The 20,771-nt window shown below is 47.1% G+C and overlaps 1 protein-coding gene across 2 annotated transcripts; it reads right to left on the bottom strand.

Moving 5' to 3' along the window:
• Positions 1-2,428: 2,428 nt before the first annotated feature.
• On the bottom strand, positions 2,429-19,023 carry CLDN18 (claudin 18). Of its 2 annotated transcripts, none has more exons than XM_037407538.1 (5): positions 18,804-19,023; positions 5,710-5,874; positions 3,693-3,798; positions 3,227-3,337; positions 2,429-2,606 (listed from the first exon to the last, which is right to left on the bottom strand). In XM_037407538.1, the coding sequence occupies exons 1-5, from the start codon at positions 19,021-19,023 to the stop codon at positions 2,429-2,431; spliced, it is 780 nt and encodes a 259-aa protein (XP_037263435.1). The 2 variants fall into 2 exon arrangements, with proteins under 2 accessions (XP_037263435.1, XP_037263434.1); XM_037407537.1 differs by lacking the exon at positions 18,804-19,023 and adding an exon at positions 10,162-10,381.
• Between the last annotated feature and the right edge of the window lie 1,748 nt (positions 19,024-20,771).

Below are 20,771 nucleotides of genomic sequence, written 5' to 3'. Positions count from 1 at the left end.
CAAACGCAGGAAGAGCCACACATTCGCTGAACTGTACTCCGCAGCAAGCCCGTGGTCCCTGCAAGGACCTCTGATATCATTGTGTCAGTGAGTTGGGGTCCCCTGATGCTTATTCATCTGCTTTCCCAATATTTCCTCTCAGCATATAACTATATCTTACAAAGGAAAAAACAAAGCCTCCGCTTTTATTTCTTCCCCTCAAACACACATACTTGTCCATACTGCTCCCAAGAACCCGCAGAACCCAAAGCTGGGGTGAGTTTAGCTGAGCAGGGAAGTTGGTAGCTGCTGTTCGTGGTAAGAAGAAAACAAGTAAAAACAGTGATTTTGGTCTTATCGATGTTTTAATATTAATGTAAAAAAAAGATAACCAACAAAATAAACAAAAATATAAAGCCAGCATGCAAAAAAGGCAGAAAAGTGAAGTCTACACTGAGAGACGGGAACAAAACCATTCTGTAGAATATCAATATTTTTTAAATAGGACAGGATTTACCTCTGCAAAACTAAATTGTTCTCCTTTAAAAATAGATCCATAAATCAAGTCCTTTGCTAGTACGAATGGGAGAGCCAGCACTGACATCCAGCAGTGACTGAACCCAGGTGGCATCAGGGGCCAACATCCAGCCTGAGATGGGACCAAGAGCTTCTGTTGGATGGAAGCTCTTCCCACCTTTTTGCATGGTGGTCATCTCCTCCAGCCATCAGCCCCTGGTGCTGCACCCTGCCAGGCGTTCCCTCTCCCTCTCACTGACCTGCCAGAGGTGCAACCTATCCTCATCCCCTGGACCTGTGCTGCAGATGTGCTCCATGCAGTGCTGGAGAGCTGGTGGTGATAGAGAGCTGGTGACTATTGTTTGTGCTCACTGGGAGCGCTGATGTTCAGTGAGACAGCCTGCTGCCCCTCTTCATACAAGCCACCAGAGATGCCAGCTAGACTGGTGGCTTGACCCACCAAAGGTCCAGCTCTCAAGAAACGTTCAGCTCTACCTCTGCTCCATCCAGATCATGAAACCACTCAAGGGAATATCAGCATTTCATCAAAACAATTTTGCTAGTGAACTCCTGCAGACAACTTGCAATCATTACAAGTGGGGCTAAAACCTATTGCAGATACCTACCAAAATGGCTGCTTTGGAGGTTTGGACCCCTTTTTCCTCCCTAACTTATCCCTCAGTACCCTTTGCTCTGCTCATAGGCGCTTTCAAGAGCTTCTTCAGGATGTGCTCTGGAGCCAGGAGGGAGGACCTGCGAACAGGACACAGCTCTCCCCTCCCACGTTAGCTCTTGTGTCTCTTCCTCTGACCCCTTTGAATAAAATTCCTTTCTGATGGATTAGCTAGAAGAGGCAATGTCCCACTCAGGAGTTAATCTTCACATCATTCAGGGAAGAATTAACACAAGAAAGTCCTGATGTCAGTAAGGAGTTACACATCTAATGCTCCCTGGGATTTCTGCTCCAAATGTAACTCTAATTAATTCTAAATGAGAAACTCTTCTGGCTTCATTAAAGATGACATCTGCAGGAACACCGGTCACACACAGAGGTTTTCAGCTATTAACAGCAAATATCTGGCATAGGAATAACAATGGATTATACATATTCCCCGGAGAGATCAGAAGAAATAAATACACTTTGGTATCATAGGTTATAGCAAAAGTCTAAGTAACATAAATCAGATTAAATATCACAGCAGATTGGCATTGTAGTACAACCAGCAAAGCAAAGGTGTGTCTGAGTAGAAACAGTCACCAGGGAGAAAAATGCCATGACTATGGGGTCTTTATGCATTGGCCACAGCCAAAGGGACACAACTGAATTTACTTAAAATACACAGCAAAATAATATAGGAGACTACTAGATTATAATTTTTTGCTTTTCAACCTGCTAAAAAAAAAAAAGGGTGAAGATACACTATCATTTCAGCAAAACACTGTTTTTTCTGATGAACAGAGGGCACTGAGGTCAAAGGATACTGTTCATCTCTGCAAACTCTGAGAAAGTAGGCGATGGCATTGCGTAGTTGCATGAAAACCTGCTCAAAAGGAAGAAGGCAATGGGGCAGAAGCGCTTTTACATCTCAACTATTATTAAATGGGAATTTTAACCTATTAGAAGAATTAGAAAAGGGCACAAGGCATAATCCTGGTCCTGGATATCAGAGTTTATATGTAAATATGAGCAAACTGTTCTACTCTGAGACATAAAAAGACATTACTTTTGTTACAGACCTCCTTATGTTAGGCATACTAACAGGCAGTCAAATAAAACTGGTGTTCACAACAAGCTAGGACACAACCTCAGACTAGGGAAAACATGATAGAAAACAAAATCCTATTCACAGACTGCTTCGTTTGCGTATACTTTTTGCTTCTGAAGTTAAAAATATTTTACAAAAGATAGCGCAACTCAAGCCCAGAAAGTCTGCTAGACGTAGTCGTATTTTGAAGGGTACGAGCGTCTTCCATCCTCGCTTCGAGCAGCTTCTTCATATCCTGCACCCTTCCTGGTCTTCATTTCAGGTTCGTACCCTGAACCAACCTTATACGGCCCCGTTCTGTAGGAGATATTCCGTCCCGACGCGTTGTAGGACACCGCTTTGTAACTGTAAGAGACATGAAAGATGGCATCAACCACTGGAGGATCTGTGACTACCTGGTGTTGCACCCTGTGTTCCTGCTTGCTGTTGGATTTTAGGCAACTTTGTACTGTGTCGTCACTTGGAGTCACTCAGTGAGCTCAGGGCCAGCTATCCATGGACAGGCTGCACGTGTTTTTCATGCTTTTTCATAAACATACTTTCTTTCCCATGAGTAAATCCTTGGTTGAGAGAAGGACCCACCTACAATAACTGGCTTCACAGGTGTACAAAGCCCTACCTGATGTAAAACATCGCTCAGCTGATGGAACATACTCCTGCTGATAATCTGCGATGCAATTTGCAATCAAAACTGCAATTAACAGGCCTGACTTAGCCAGCACTTTGCAAATTTTACATTTTAAGGCTGATCTCTCCTGCTCTCTCTATTTGTTTGCAAGTCACGTAATCACAGAAGGACAGCGGTCACTTTTGACCCACGATACAAGGCAAACGGGTGTAGCACCATCCTAACTTGCAACAGGGGTATTACGCATAGTCGTATCCTGCGGTGTGCTGGCTGTATGCTATCCCTACACCCACGGTTCCATGCAATATCTTCCCACGTCTACCACAGATAAGCTTACCGGGACTCTTCTGGAACCAGCCCTCTGCAAGCAAGACACATCATGATGCCTCCTACAAGGGCCAGGCCACCTGCCACCCAGCCAACGAAGAGGGCTGAGCCGAAGGTGTACCTACAAAACACAGGGACGGGGCTGGTTAGTGCTGTGACACTCTGCAGCTTCTGAAACGCACGGAACACTGCCATTCGCCCTCTGGCCCTGCAGAAGTTCCCATGAGCATCATCCCAACCCTGCAGGCTCATCCTCAGTGGGCTCTTTGTCTTCTTCTCAAGCTAAGTGAACAGAGACATCCCAGCCAAGTTGCTTAGACAAATCTCCAGTGCAGGTAAGAAGGAGACTCAATAAATCTTCCAAGTCCTGGGAGCTGACTAACATGCACCCAGAGTTTGCCTGTCCTTTGGCTGCAGCACACCCTTGCCCTGAGCAAGCTGCACCGTGGAGCACCTTGAGCCAATTGACCACCTACCTGTTCTGGACGTTCTGCATTCCCTGGTACATGTTGGCTGTGGACATCCAGAAGTTGGTGACCAGCATGTTGGCAAACACAGACACTCCAGTGATGGCACACAGGCCTGAGATCAGACAGAAGGACAGACTGAGACCCACATCGTACAGTCACCTTTAGCCCTGGGGAAGCACCTTACAGCTCTGGAAAGGTGGGTGAGACACTGTGTCCTTGCGTGGGCCTTCAGCAGAAGCGCGGAGCCACGATGTGTTACATGTTTCTGCCAGGTTTTCTACATGTTTACAGTCCAGCAGCAAGAATACAATGTCACACTACAAAATCCCAGATCACACCAGTAGGCATCTTTCTACTGATGTGTTTTCTCACAGAAAATGAGTTTGACAGATGAATCATTTTAGCTGCTGAAAATATCCACTAGGTCAGTCTTAAAGATTTGTTTTACAGTGAAAAACATGGACAAAAGATTCCCTATCAGATATTTTTTTTTCTGAATAATAAATCATGCTCACTCTCTCATGGAAGCGGAGATACCTTTGGTTCACAGCCTGTTCATCCCAAGTAGTGATGCCTGCTTGACTCTGCGGGCAGCCTGGATGACCAGGCTCGAGAGGCAGGAACTTCTTCCGTTCCCCTGCACAGGTGGTCGCAGGGATGCCCAGCTGTGACAAGCCTGGCAGCAACGGCATTATCATTTGCTATTTCACTATTGCTCTCCCTGGCAGAGTGACTCATGCTAACAAAGGTCATCGCTGTACTGTACGCCACTGTGGAAGGATGTACAAAACACAGCTAAAGGTCACGTCAGTGTCTGTTGCCAAAAAATATAGACTTCAGCTTTTCTGGGCATCCCAAGTCCTATTTATCCTCACTACACACACCAAGACCTCTGGCTCTTTCCTGAAACCCAATGATTCACAACACTGGGGAGGATCTGAGGAATCAGGGATGCTTCTGCCTCAGGTCCCCATACAGCTGTCACTGCTGTGCTACTTCAGCATCAGTTTTTGACGCTTCAGCCCTGAGAGCAGCCCTTATTTTAGGAAGAAACACAACCTCCAGCTCACAGAGGTGTGACCAAGGGCCAGGCAGACCGTGGCACATGGGTACCCCAACTCCTCAGCTAGGTGAGACTAGGGACCTTGGTTTGAAATGAGTGAATTCAGTCAAGGGAAGTCCTATCCCCAGAGTCAGTCCATCATCGTTTTAGACACCCTCTCTTCAGGAATGCATGAGTGGACTTTTCTAATATCCTCACTGGCCAAATTCTCAACCCATTGACTCAAATGGGTAAAATGATAGACTTTAAGTGCAAAATTCGAGCTGCGTTGCAGAAAGCGTTTTCCTTCTTCCAATATGTACATCTTTAAGTTCTGTTTTGAGTCTCATATCCCAATAAGAGTTAAGTGCTGTTCAACCGTAAGGATATTAAATAGGGACATTCTTCTTCCCTTCCTTAGGATATGGATTTGATTTGATTACCTATCTGCAAAAAACTGCGGGGAAACCTGTAATTGTTGTATTAATCATTTGCAGTTTCGAGGTAGCTGGGCAATACTAGGCATTCCTACAGCCTCCCTGATAACCCAACGCATTTAAAAATCACAAGCTAAGCTACCACAACTCTGAGAGTCTTCATAAAATTAATATGTATAAAGCCTGAGACTCTTCAAAAAAATATTACGTATAAATAAAAGATACAAAAGTACGTGACAACAGTATACATATTATAAATTAAGAGATACATTTTCTTTTTTATCTGTGGGCTGTTTTTTCAGCCTTCCATGTTCTTTCCCATACAAACCTCTGGTTTTCTTTTACTAAGCACAGGTAGAAACCACTTGACCCCTGGAGGCCAGGCTGGAATACAAATGCCAATAACTTCATGCAAGCATCAATGTTTTGGGTTGCTCCAGAGCATCTGCTACCTAGGTCCAGAAGTGCATGAAGACTTGCCTAGTCCTCGATCCCAGGCAACTGCAATGCCTTGCATGGGAAAGACACAACACCACCCACTTACCAGCAATAATAAACATGATGCCAGAGGTCAGAGTCATGTTGGCTTTTGCAGAATCCTCCATGTTGCCGATACGGATGCATTTCAGAGCAAAAATGCACACAAGGAGGCCAAGGATGCCCAGGACGATACCCACAATCATGAGGGCCCTCACAGCCTGGAACATTGCTGTAAAACAAATTGTCGGGAATCACCAAGTGACTGAGATAAGATTCTTTAGAGCAGAGCCTGGGAGGTTTTTAAAGATTGTTTCTGTCTAATATTAAAAGTATTAAAGAAGAAAACCTTGGAAAATTGGCACCTGATCTACTCTAGTGTTATCTGGGGCATCTCTGGAAATGTGGTTGGTTGCCTCAATATCCCAAAGAGTTTGATGGCTTAGACATAGTATTTTGTAAATGTTCATTGGCACCAATCATGATTTGCTCAGCTGAAATTCATGGAGAGGAGTTGGTGTACAGCTGGGATATGCATGAATTGTTTCATAACTGAATTGATTACAAAAGTGTGATTTTTTTTTTCTCCCCAAGCAGCAATGAAAGCAGACAGCTCCACCCAGCTACCCGTGATATTTCCAGCTAATGCATGACTCAAAATGGAGTTCTGTATGTTCCAGCTTTACAGTAAAACACATGGCACAGGAGAACAGGAAAATCACCCTGACAAACATTACACATACGCCAAGAGAAAGAGCTCCGGCAATGACCTCCCCCAGCATATCCTTTCCACGGTTATTTGTAATGCCAGTCCGGTACAAATCCGTCCACGTTCATTAATACACACACAAATACCCTAGCCCTGGATTTGTTTAGCAGCCAGCCATCAAGGTGGGCGTGCGTGCTGGGAGGCAGGCTGTGATGCCGGCGGGTCATGCCTGTGAGAGCTGAGCGCTGCTGTCGCTCAGGGAAAGGTAGCAGAAACCATCCAGACTCTTCTGGCCGGAGCAGAAAAGTAGGGAAAGGGAAACTTGCACATATTAAAATGGAGAAATGAAGGGGAAAGGCTGTGTGTTTGAATACCAAGGTGATTTTCTAATAAGGTGGCACGTATCTCATCTTGCTGGCAGTTCAGTGCTGGCCCCAGACACTTCTCCCCCGCCTGTGCATGTATCCCTGGCAGAGACAGGAAGGCGGCAGCACCGGCAGAGCACTGGGAAGGGGTGGTCAAAACTATTTCAAGGGCTTTTGTAATTTGGCTGGGGCACTTCACAGCCTCTTCTTGCCCTCCCATGAGATCTCGCAGCCCTGGGTTTGGCTTTGGTACTCCCATGCATGACTGCCCCTCTTCAGGAAAGATGCTGGGGGCTCACAACAGACCGAGAAGGGCAAGCAACATATCCTTACAGCCCCAGGGACTTCACTCAGCCTGCCTGTCACCCCTTTAGCTGGGCTGGCCAGCATGACCGTGGTGCCCAAGGGTCCCATATGGCCCAACTGGAGCAGGAGAGCAGGGGGCAGACCTTGCTGGCCTTGCATGGCTTGGGAAAAGGCTTTATAAACCCTCACCCTCCTGGGTGGGTGCTGGGGTATCCATATGGGTCCCTTTGTTCATGGGGCACCACAAAGTACAAGGAAACTGGTGGTCTGTTATCCCACAGGCTGGGAATACACCACCTTCTCCCATCTGGCAGTCCCGCTGGGGCTGCTGCTTTTATGACTCAATTTGCCCTTATCAGCTGATAACAAGTGCTAACGAGCCTGGGATTTTCAATCTCCCATTCATCAGCCCCCAGGTGCGAGCTCATTAGTTATTACTCGTCAGAGAACAAGAAGCTGGCGGATGCGCCTTATCAGCCCTCAAAGGTTGTTTGCGAAGCACCTGATGCAAAGCAGAAGCTGCAAAGAGAAAATCACAATACTCATTTGTCTTTACAGTCACTTAGGTTTCTTTGCAACTGTTTTTGCTTCAGGGCAAGCTGATACTCCAGGGCAGCATAAGACACTACTTGTCATGATGGAAGGTCCTTGTCCCCAAGACAGTCCTTCAATCCTGGGATGCTTCCTACAGACCTTATGGTTCCTATCTGGCATCACTGTGGTGGTCTCAACCCTTCAAGAATTGACCCTAAGCTAAGACCTCACAGAGATACTGTGGGTTCCCAGGAGAGATGTTCCCAGTGCCTTGGGTGCCCATGGAAGGACACACAGGCAGGCCAAGCCAAGCAGCTCCTGGGATGCTGCACTTTTGCTGGAATCTAAGCGTGGTGAATCTCCATGGAAAAGGAGAAATCTGCAGCTGTTGGAAAAGGGAGAGAGAGGAACACAGGAGGACGCAACTGAAAAAAATACAAAATAACCATCAGCAGCGATTTCTCTCCATGAGGTTGACTTATGCACCATCTCCACAATGGGACAGAAAGTAGAAGAAAGTGCTCCTAGGTCTGCCGTGGCATGAGGGCCTCTTCACTTGACTCACGGGACTGAAAGTGAGAGCTGTTTGGAAAGAGAGCGCTGGGGTTTCATGTGAATTTTGGCATCCATCAAAAGTCCTCTGAATAGAGCTGCTTTCCAAAGGTGAATGACCTCCCCTGGAAGGAAGGAGAGGGAGGGCTTAGACAAACAAAATAGGAGACTAAGAGGAAAAAAAAATATGTGTCAGGAGCGCAAGGTAGCAAACAGCCCTGTAATTAAAGCCGAGCACAGAAACTACCTGCTATTTTGCATACTTAACTTTGCATGAGGTAGGATAACTTTGCTTAGTAGCTGCACGCATATGGTTGCTCATTTTACATACAAAATACATACGATTTCCATACAAAAGGATGGTGTGCACAGTAAATAATAGAAAAGCAAGCTTATTCACCAAAATAAATGTCAGTGATCTGAAACCACAGTTTGCATCACTAAGATTTTTTTATGTAAGTGAAACTGAAGACTTGTCTTTTTCCTGCTTTGCTGTGAGTAGTGAGAGGTAAAAAAACTTGGTCCCCTAAACTAACGTCACCTGCATTTCTGTTACTAATACAAAATACAAAGGTGGAAATCTCACTTCATGACTAGTTATGATTAATGGAATATAGAAAGTTTAGGGGGAAAATGAGGTTTTTAACTTCAAGCAGGGGCATTCCTTCTTTATGTTTGAAGGTACTCATCAACAAAACGGACATATAAAGAGGACAAAACTGACAGAATATCTCTAAGACACAACAGAAAATGACTGCTTTGCATGTTTCCTTATTGCTATATTACCTAAAAATAACATAAAAAGCAAAATGTTGATTATGATATATTGGCATCAAAATGATGGTTACCATTGCCTCATTGCTCTTTTAAAACACAATCACCTACCCACAGCATTATAAGGATATGTATATATATTGATTAACATTTGTATATATAGTTTAATAAATATATTTTTTATTCTTCAAAACAGATGATCTCATAGGAGACTTGGCTCCACACATTAGTTTTGCTCTTCCAAATGAAAAGAAGTTGCCTAGCAATAGTGAAGTTGGGTACGCAGGAAAACATTTATTCCATTGCACCCCTCAGGACTGTCATGGGCTTTTCTCAAAAAGCAAACGCTACAGCCAAGACACTGATCTTCAGCAAAGCATCCTTCCTGCCTCATGGTAGGGAAGCAAGGTCGGCATCCTTAAGGATACAGGGCTGAGAGACCACATCACGCTCTCTTCTACACGGCTCAATAGATGCCAAAGGTCTACATACAGTAGTGCTTGCTTGTACCTATTCGCAATTGTGCACCGAGAGTGAAAAACACTCTCAGGGCCACACTTCTTGCTAGCTGGCAGGGCACAGGCATGACAGGTCCCAGGGAGGCATGGTGAGCCAGGCTGGCTGCTCCCCTCCCACGGGTCCAGCTAGCTTGGGAGCACCACGATACCCTCGCATGCGGTACGGTGGGAGCCACAGCTCTTTTTGTAAAGTAGGCAAGCAAACGAGAAAGTAATACCCCTCTGCAATCTGCCTCTGTAACCACTAGAACTCCCCAGGCAACATGAAGTGGCTGAGCGCACCTTTCCCTTCTCACCCTCCCTGCACATGCTGCTCACAGGCAGATCGCTTCAATTCCGGTTTTCTCTTTGGAAAAAAAAAATCATTTGTTTTTTGTAGAAACCATTATTCTGATAACAATGCAAAATTACATGCAGCTGTTTTCCTTGTGTTTCAATTCAAAGGGACATAATATCTGTGAGTATAAATATACTCACTCTCCTCCCGTCAGTGGAGCTGTGTTGATTTATGCCAGCAGCAAGGCTGAACCTGTGATGCTCATCCAGAGATCACCTACACACGATCCAAGTTGTAACCTCTATTGAATAAAGTTATTATTTGGTAACAAATATGCACATATTTTTATGCTCAGACACTGAGTAGCCTGGAAATTATATTCCTTACTAAGTGCTTTAAGGTATCTGCTCCTGCTTTTGGATGAAAACGGTGCAGAGCTACAGGAGAGCTCCTGGGTTAAACCTGATGCATCTTTTGCCCCTACCTGGCAGCCCAAGAATGGTGAAATATGGCCGGCATTCCGTAAAGCCAGAGCTCTGCCGCACACAGCTCCTCCACAGTCCCTGATATTGAAAGACGGCCGTGACCGGGTTGTCATACAAGTCCTGCGTGCTCCACATATCCATGGCAGTGGACACAATGCACCCCGCAACACCCAGTGACGAAACGATGAATGCCATCACCTGGCAGATGGTCGTGGACATGGTGTCTCCCCTGGAGAGAGGTAAGACAGCCCTGGTGAAGCTGCAGACCTAGTGGGAGCACCAAAGTCCTCTTGACTGAGCAACCAGAAACGCAGCAGCTCTTATCAGATGCCTTCCATTGAGCAGCATGTTTGCTCACAGTGTTTTTGCAAGATAGTCCAGTTTCACTCTCACTGGGTCAGTTTGTGCTGGCAGGACTAGAGATATGAGCTTTTGTCCTTTAGAAGTGCTTGTCCTTCCCCAGGTAAGCAGCCACACTCCGTCAAGTGTTGGGCTACCCACTTGGAACATGCGCCGTCCCCCAACCGAAACCCTTTGCTGTCCACAGAGCTTGTCCTGCGTGCTTTGCATGGCACAAACACTGAGAGAGGCAGAGAGAAGGACCACGTTCTGGGGTGAACTCAGCACCTAGCCCAGGTCACCACCTCCCCGGCCCTCTGCTTATGCAAAATGGGAGTAGATCTGCCATCAGACCAAGACAGGGATATCTCTACACCCGGCCACCCACACAGACACCCACACAAGAGGCACGTTGACAGATGGGGGTGCCAGCGGGGAGCTCTGCAGGAGGATGCGGGGCAGCCAGCTCAACCCAGAGCACAAACAGGGACATGGCTGCTCTTTGCGGCCACTTTGCACATCGTTGAGGTAGCCTCGAATGACCACCATGGCACAACCCAGGGCAGCGGGCCCCTAACTGATTCAGCAAAGCTCCTGCAACCCTGTTCTCCTCCCACCTGCATCCCCATCATGTGTCCCACTGAAACCCATGTGAGGAGAAGGAGACAGAGGGCACAGGGACCATTTGCGAAGTGCCTTTTTACAGGTGTTTGTATGTATTGGCTAGGGGGATGGTCCTGGAAAAAGGGGCAGGGCATATAAAAATTAGGAAATTAATTATCTCTTTGCACAGTGGAGAAGTGCTAGGCTCAGGGGAGCAATATAAACTCTCCATGCCACTCTGCCGATGGAGCACTGTGAGTTACAAGGACCTTCCAGACTTCACACTCATCCATCCTCATCTAATACCCAGCTCTGACTGATTTACTTCAGCCCTGACCTAGAAAAAAATTCCTGCTTTAACCAGCCCTGATAGTGCTCCGTGCCACAGGCACCGTCAGTACCGTTGCCTGGTGGTGAACCCTTGCGAAAGCCACCGGGAGGGGAGGAGAGGCTCATTTCTCCGGGTGGAGGGTTACAATGGGGTACAGCACATCGGCTGTTGCTCCTGCCTTCTGGGAAACAACCACCTGAGACACCCCTTCTGCTTTTGTGGCTGAACAGCAAGCCGGTGGGCAGCACACAGAGATGCTTTGGCTCTGGACTCTGCTGTAGCAGCCAGAGCACAATTCACATGTCTAGTGGCCACAAATCACAGCCACCAAAGCCGGCCTGGGCTGAGCGCAAGGTGTCTTTGCTTCCAGCGGTTTTGTTCGAATGTAATCATTTTCACTGACTTTGGCAAGTTTATATCAGAGAAAGGGCTAGCCCTGACATAGCTAAAGGTCAGAAGTTGCAAACAAAAATAATAGCATGGACAAAAAACATAGAAGAGAACCCTCAGGAACCAGAGGTGGTAAGAGCTGCTCATCCTCAGTGAGGGAGAAGGCAATGTGACTAACGTTCCTCATCTTGGATAACACTTTTTGAAAAATCAGGGCTTGAGAGGACCTAGAAGCCAGGAAGACAAGAAGTGCTAAAACAAGTAATGTGGCCAGCTCTCCATCCCATCCTTCACTGCCCCACAGCCAGAATAGTGTCCCAATCCAGAAAAGCCAGTTGCACCCAAGCCCTGATGCTCCTCCGCAGCTCTCCAGGTCTCCTCTCGTTCTTCATGCCCCAGGACTTAGTGCCTTCTTGCCATCTAGTGGTAAGAGACCACATCATGTTTTCCAGGCTAGACCACTTCAAACCATGTTCCAGGGACAGATAAACCTGGGACGTAACCGCTGTTCCCAAGGGTGGTGTCACCCTGCAACCATTAGCATGCAACAGCTTGCAGGGCTAACAGAAAAATGGATGCGTGGTCACAGCTAAAAATAACCCCTAGGGAGGAAAAAGAAAAGGAGTGGGGAGAATACAAAGGGCAAACACATTTTTTCCCCCAGATTTTTTTTCCCTGAAACCTCTACCACTTTTTAAATTACTGGTTCTTGTGCTGAACTGGATGTCCTGGGTGGTTGCGTGAATACCCGTGGGGTGGCTGTCCCACGCACCATGCCCGCCTGTTTGCTTTGCCGGGAGGGGAACCACCACTCCTTCCTCTAATCCGCTCTGCTGGTTTTGGCTGCGTGCAGCGGGAGCAGCTCTTCAAGCCAGTAGGGACCTTTTCTTCTACCCCTCCACCCTTTCACACCCACAAGCCCCATTGCTCCCCCAACACACCTACTGGAAAGAGGCCATCCCCCGGATTGCCCCACATTGCGCCCTGAGCTGGAGTCTGCCCCCCAGGCAGTGCTGCCTCGCTAACCTTTCCTTGGGGATATAGTTTCCTCCTACTGAAGGGGGATGCCACTTAACATCCCACTCGCTCAGGGGCTTCAAAACCCCAAAGCAATGATGGGGCAATCAAAAAATATCATCGACAGTGTCCAGGTACGCAAGAAAGCCTGGGTGAACCAGCCTGTGATTCTGAGGGCCAGGTTGAATCATGTCTCTGAAGAGGATAAACCAGCACAGGGTTGCATATTCCCCCCTGAAATCTCATGCATGCTCCCCCAAAAATGGAGCTGAGAAAGCAACTTCAGTAACAAGGGTGATGCTGCAGTCCTTAGCTAAGAGGCAAACAAACACCCAACCATGCTCAGGACTCCAGATGTTGCCGTCTTTGAAGGATTTTTGTCTTGGATTTTGTTTTTTTGTGTGTTTTGGTTTGGTGGGGTTTGCATGTTCTTTTTTTTTTTTTTTCTTTGGGGGGTGGGAGGAGGGGGAGGGAGGTGGGTCTATTTGCTCATCCCTAAGAACATCACCTAAGGTGCTATGCAGCCACCCCCGCATTAGCTGCTTGCCATTTCTCATGCTGTGATCAGCATCACACTTGTCAACACTGGGAACTCAAAGTTCCCACAAATACCTTCCTCAGTTGTTGGTTGACGCAAAGTTCTGGAGAAAAAAAGGCAAACTTGTTTCCTTCCCAACCTTTCCCCAAGCCCATTTTCTCTGCCCTTCTGAAATATTTTTATTTTACACTTATTTTTAATGGTTGTTTCTGAGCCACTCATGATAGGCAAAAACATGTTTCCCTTTACAAAAAACTCATCACCCCGTTTTCCCAGCACCCAGCCCAATAACAGAAGATCACCTGAGAGTTTTATCTGAACTGTTGGCACAGAGCACAACCTGAAAAGTTCTTGGATGATAGGATAGCTGTAGAGCATGTCTAAGCATCTTCACCACAGCTGGATGCTCACCTCCAGCCACTGCTGGGAGATGTCTACAGCCAGCAGTGGTTGAAGGATGGGCATCTGTCTCCAAGCACATGCCTGTTGCTCAGTCTCCAGCGAGGCGGATGAGTGCTTGGGCAGAGGGCTTGCCCTGCCACATGGCAGTGTTGAACAGTATCTAGGGGAGAGGCATGGTAGGGAGACAGCTCTTGTGAAGGCCAAGCTTCCTCACCGAGGAGCAGGGAACAGGGCTCCCACTCTGAGTATCGGGACAGCCTCAGCAGTTTACCCAAACTGGGAAAAGGAAGGGAACTTTGTGACCACTCCCCTCTGCAACCTTTATTTCAGCTCATACTTGCTTTATCTACCCAGGCGTTGACTCTATATTATCTCAAAACTGTTCACTGGGCCCATTGCAACTCCTGAATGTTATCACCGCCTCTCCCATAAAAATCACCTACAGCTCATGTTTACTTTAAAATTTGCAAATATAGCTCACACCCTGCCATTCAATTCCAGCTTGTTCAGACCGAAACAAAGCAAACCCACTCTTCTCTTTCTGTCCCTCCAGTGCTGTGGTGACCACGGCCTCCAGGAGTGTGTGGTCCACCAGTATGTAGCATGAGAAGGGCTGACCAGCCTTTCTGAAGCTCAATGGGGAAAGGGGGTCATGGAAGACCCCCATCCCCACTCAGACCCACTCCACCCCATTGGTCTTCAGGTGGTCCAGAGGGGCTTTGAGGTCCCCCAATAGAGCTGGGGTGCATGAAGCTGCATCCTCCCCTACATGCCTGTGAGCTGTAGCCCAGCCCCGCATCTCCACAGCCTCTTGCTTTGCCTTGCTCCTCTTCTGGCCCTCAGCCTAGATCCTTTAAGATTATTTTTCATGTCTCTCATCCTTTTTGGTATAAAAGCACAAGACAGCAGCAAGAATGTGGTGCATGCACCTGGCTTCCCGACATCCCCTGCTTGGGATGCCACCTCTCCCCACCCTGGCTGTCACTGGGGATTGGGGTACCCAAGACCTCTCTCTAAGGGTCTCGCATTAGGTCTTTCCCCATCCCCACACCTCCCTTCAGCTCCTGCTGTGGGTGCAAACCCACAGCAGCCTCGTGCACACCCTTGGTAAGTTGTATCAAGTCTCCACCCCACCTGGGCCACCTAAACCTTTCTGTCCAAGAAACTTGGTCTCAAAAGACTTCAAGCGGGCTACGGCAGTTGCCTGCAGACATTTCAAAATTTGGAGCTGAACCGACTGGGTTAAAGGATTTTAAGTAGCAAGCAGAGCCTGGAGGAGACTTTGCCATGGCCATCACCGGTGGAGGTTCATGACATAGAAATCAGCAGTTCCCATTGTTACAAACTTGAGGCATGAAACAGTTCCAGGGAGCAGAGATGCCATTTTCTTGGCCAGCGTGCTGCACTGTCTCCAACATCCCCAGAGCAAGGGTTTTACTACAGTTATGCCACAAAAATGCATGGTGGTTATATGAAACCAAAGAAAACCTGGTCAGAACATCGATATAGAAGAAAAAAGTCCAGAGATGCCAACATTAAAACTTCCCAGACATGAAATCTGCTTGGGGAATATCTATGCGTCTCTGCTACTCTGCACCAGCAAAGCTGGAATCAGTTGTTTCATGCAAAAATCTGGGCAGTCACGATGACATATCCATGAGCTATTTTTACTCTAAACCCTCTAGCAACACACACCCTTTTGCTAGTCAGAGAAGTTTAAGAGGGTGCTCTCAGACTTTCAGTTTGCTGTTGGAAAAGCAAAAATATTCTTGTATTTCAAGCCACCAGCCTTTTGTTCCACAGCAGAGAGATGTCTCAGCCTTTCTGAAAGGGTCAAAAGGGATTTTGACTGGAGAACAAAATGTCCTTTTGAAAAATGCTGAAGAGGTCTGGAAAACAGAGACCAAGACAGACAACAGGAAAATTACTGGCCACGTTATCGTAGCTTAGCATACTTGTAAGCAACTGAAAAATGCTCCTTTTAACAGAAAGTGCCTTGTGACTTCGACACTACGTGAAACTACCAGCCTTGCCAGAGCTCAGCTATTGCTACTTGTCTATTATTTGTGTTTTCAAATTCAGATCGTGTCCTCCAGACAATCACAGTAAGGTCTGCCGACACACCAAAGCAAGCAGCAAAAAATAATAAGAGAAAGCAAAATCAGAACAAACAGGCTTAGTTCTCCAGTGACATATTTCACCGGAGACTGTTTATAGCTGAGCAGCGAGGGTGAGAGCCATAAACTACCTGTGTTATTTCTCATTTTCATCTATTATCTCGATTTTTCCTCAATCTATTTGAAATTAAAATTCCCAACTAAATTGAAGATAGATGATGGGCAAGACAAGTTTAATCTTTGCTATGGGAGCGAGGGACTGAGAAAAAAAATCCTCAGAACCCAAAACTTCATTGATGTACTCAGGTCACCTCGCTGCTTTGCTAGAGTCCTATTATTTTTATTCACTCCGGCACTATTGTTCCCAGTATAAATTGCCATTGTCAGAATAATAAATAGGGGTTTATAATGGAAATACTGACAAACCATTAACTATGGTGTGGTTAGCAAGGGAGGCAGGGGGTAAGGAGATCAAGGTACAGCACGGTTAAACACTGGGATGATCCACTTAAATAATATCTTAGCAAATTAATAATTTGATTTTTAGCATCATTCCCCCCCCTCCACGCCCCCCTGGGTGGCATACAGTTGCATTTTGTTGGTGGTGGGTGGGAAGAAATGCCTGTAGGAGCAGATGGATTCAGGAGACTGAGCCAATCCATAACGCACAGCAGTGGGGCGCTTGTTTTCGCACCAGCTTCTCCAGAGACTGGAAGTGTCAGACCATATATAACAGGAGGGGAAAGCGGGACCAGGCAGGGAAAGCAAAGGGGTGACTTCAGGAGAGCAAGCCCTGTTCATTAAAAAGAAAGGAAGAAAAAAATATTCCACCTCACTTCGTAGGGTAGTGCTGATAGCACTGATCACAAAAAGCATCTCAACGGGGCAAAACCACATAAATATTCATATACCTACACACCAGCGGGGAAGGCACCCTCCGACACCACAGGGAACGAGGACAGCAACTTTGGGGGGTTCAGGGTGCCACTCCCCTTTTATTTTAAATGTTGTGCTTTCTTTTTTGGGCTTTTTAAAATCCCTTTTTGTAGGCAACTGCAACAAGCCCAGCAAACACACACGGTAATTGCACTCTCAGATGACGGGTTCATTAGAACCCCCGACATGCAGGACAGAGAGCTCATTTCTCTCTGCGGCTGGGAGGGAGCCACTGCGCTCGCTGGAGGGAGCGACAGACCCACCTCCCACAGCCCATCTGCTAAATGAGGAAATCCATCCCCCCGACACTGCTGTGTATTTCCACTTTAGGAAATTAATACCCACCCTACCGACACCGGCCTGGAGGCCTGGGAATTGCAAAAATTTTGCTGTAATGATGAGGTTAGCAATGGAGGTATTTTGAAAGAAAGAAAACCCCCAAGTCTCAAGTATTGTGGTTTCTTCAAAGTTTAAAGTAGTTCCCAGAGCTGAACACTTTAAAAGTTTAATCGCTTCTTCTGTAATGTTAAGTTTTTAGAGCTGAAGAACTGAGCAAGTCCTGCAGCATGTTATGGGTGTATGTGTGCAGGGGGAGGATTTGCTTTTTACACTTTTATTTGTTCCTCAGATGGCAATTTTAATTTCTTTATCTACAAGCAATTAGACTGCCAGAGTCAAATTTTACCAGCCTGTCCTGCCCTTTGCTGCATGCATTTTTTTTGGTGAAACCAAAATTTCACTTCGGTGAAACTGCTCGGTTTTGCTGACAGTGCTAGCAGTGTGCGAATATGAGCCCCGCACAAACATCCTTCTTTGGATGTCAACTTTCATCTGCTCTTGCCTGCCACAGGGCACAGCATTCACCAGGGGCTACGCAACTGGATGCCCAGGCAGGATCAGGTCCCTGTCCTTCTAGCAAAATGGGTGTCTGCACCCCAGAGTCTGTGTGAACAAACAGGGGCCTTCAAAGCCACGGCTCCAGCAAGAGGAAGATGCTCACAGGCACCCCTGGCCCCTGCACAGGGATGCCGCAGCACAGCTAACGCCGGACACTAGCTGGGAACAAGGATACAGAGATGAACAATGGGGAAATACAGCTCAGGGGATGAAACACCTCTCCTACTGGTGTCTGAGGCCACAGCTGCATTGGGTTATACTGGTTTGATTTGCGCAGTGATAGACTACTTGTGAAAGAAGCAATTTTTCTGCACAATGCGTATTTCTGTGCATTTTGGAAATGTCATTTTGCAGAAGTTCTGCAATGATTTGCTGATATAATTGGCTTCCTCCCTCCATTCTTGCTGTGTCAAAGCACAGAGGCTAGATGGATATAGTAGCCAAAGTGCCTTTTTTCTCACTGTATTAAGGCAAGAAGAAAACCCAGATAATCCTGTTGTAGCCTAATTGTTTGCACCCCTAGATACTCTGGGCACAACTAGGACAGGAATGACATCCGTGGAAGAAAAAGCTGGAACCAAAGGAGAATTAGGGAGAAATCCAGCCTGCTGGTGTTAGCATGTACAGAAATACAGTGAGCTGAACTGTGACATATCCTCTTAGAAAAGGATCTTGAGCGATGCCAAGAATATTAGTGGTTTCTGGTGGGAAGCCACACACAGCCATGCAGCTGGGGTAGGAGTGTACACCCAAGCCACAGGGGACAGATCACCCCACGGAGCAGCCACTGCCCCAGGCATATCACCTGGACACCTCAGGAACTTGATGCATAGTCAGCTGTAATGAGTTTTGCTGAACCTCAGCTTGGCCATGGAAGTGGGTGCGGGTTGAGATACCTCCAAGGGACCTGTCATCCAAATGGAGTGAGCACATGAAGTCCCTTTTGGGTAAAATCTGGGTTCCCTGCTCTGCACCAAAAGTCACCCATCACCACTGTTCATGCACGGCTTCTGGCACGCACCCGTGGTCCTGCCCTCCCATCTCTTTACCCTCACGGCCAGCAAGTCCTACCTGGCAGCCCCAGGATGGTGAAGTAACCACGGCATTCGGTGAAGCCAGAGCTTTCCCGGACACATGTGCGCCAGAGGCCTTGGTAGTTGAACACCGCCGTCACCGGGTTGTTGTACAGGTCTTGGGTGCTCCACTGGTCCATGCACGTTGATGCAATGATGCCTCCTATTCCTAAAGCAGACACCACGAAGCCCATGGACTGGCATATTGTCACAGACATGGTGCCAAGCGCTCAGTAGGTAGGTCCTCAGTGTGCACAAGCCTCCACAGGCTGGATCTGGGGCAGGCAGCCAGGGCAGAAGGGACTTTTAGCTAGAGGCACAGCCTACGTCACGGATGGGAGTCAGGAGAGGTCTGGTCTGCACCATACAAACCTACGCTTTCCCTTTATCCGTTTCGGTGAGATAATTTTCCGCTCTCAGTACCAAGAGCCATTTGTTACGCGCGGTGTGAACACCTCACTCTCTGTTTACCTTCTCCCTCCAGGCAGAGGTGCAGCCGGCACGGGGCAGACAGGGACAAGTGGGTCTGTCTGACAGTGTGCTCCAGGAGACCAAGCACAGAGATGCTTAAATTAGATGAAACAGACAAGAATTATGGAGAGCCTAATCCTTTCCTGGCAGGGATGATACTTTTGAGCAAAGTGGAGAGACTTTTATTAACATGATGTGTGCTCAACCAAAATATTTAAGCAAAGGGTAGTGTAGAAAGAGAACAGCCTAGAGCATAAGACAGCTCACTGAGGTTAGAATGGACCTTGCTGCTTGGTGAGGTCAGGCTGGGAGCCCATGGGAAAGGCGGCATTGCTGGGGAGTGAATGGTGTGGACCTGCAGTTTGCTCTGGGAGGACCAAGTCTGGCAGGTGGACCAAGGAAAAGAGTAAATAGGAGCAAAGGTATATCCTTGTTCGCTGTTGATTTATCCCCCTCATCCAAATATGACTTTAGGCTTGTTCGGATGGACAAAGTATGAGGGCAAGGCAGACATGTTGCTATGTATGACTGTAAGACAAGACCACCTAAGAGACCTGGCCTTATCGCAGAAGATCACTTTGTGGGTAATGTCTTTTTTGCCCTTTCTGCTACATCCCTCACCCCTTCCTTCGTAGCCCTGTTTACAGTTGGAGAGTAAAGGATGATGTTGCTGCAGAGCTGCTCTCCATGGGAAGGAGGAGATGATGAGCCCTGTTTCAGCAGCAGCAGACTCACACATGGCATAAGAAGGGTCAAGGAAGGGACCTTCAGAAGAAGTGGAGCCAGGGGGTGACACTTAGGTGGGGAAATGGAAGGTCATGAGGGAGCATGAAGAAGTGGACCACTGTCATCTGGCTACATTCAGCCTTGCTCAAGGACCATTGGGTCTCTCCCAGATGCTTGGTCTGGTGTGTGGACAGATTTCCCTGTAAAGCTGCTCCTGAAGAAGAGCCAACCTGTGAGAACATAGTGGTTGGCTCCGAGAGATTATTTGGCTTCTGCACCTTTCTCAGAGAACTGAGCAAGCTGGAAGGGACTTTTGAAAGTCATCCAAGTCCATTCCCACACCCAAAGCAGAGCAACTCTACTTCTCAAACCTCTGACCTGCCATCAGGAGCATCTGTGAGAGAGATGTCACTCTCACTCAAGAAAATTTATCCCAGAGTCTCAAAAAATAATTCTGAACATTTTATGCTTAATACTGAAGTTTGTTACACGTCATTTGTGAAAAGTAGAGCCGGAAAGTAAACACCAAACAGGGAAAAGAGAACTCCATCTGTTTCACCAGCAGTCCTCTGGTTTAAACATAATGTTACCCCATTTTCCTTGTTTCCCTCAAAATAATAGTACTGGTAATTTGTGCACACTGTCATGATTCATTCTTTCTCCCAGATCCTTTTTTTGGACCTAGTGATACCCAGTGACACACCTCACCTGCTGCATGTTGTGGTTGTAATTACTTTGGTATCAGTCAACATAGCTTAATCACAGAAAG

Source organism: Falco rusticolus, chromosome 13 (assembly GCF_015220075.1).
Source record: "Falco rusticolus isolate bFalRus1 chromosome 13, bFalRus1.pri, whole genome shotgun sequence".
NCBI lineage: Eukaryota > Metazoa > Chordata > Aves > Falconiformes > Falconidae > Falco > Falco rusticolus.
Note: the sequence above shows the minus strand (reverse complement) of the source record. Positions and strands in the feature narration are given on the sequence as shown.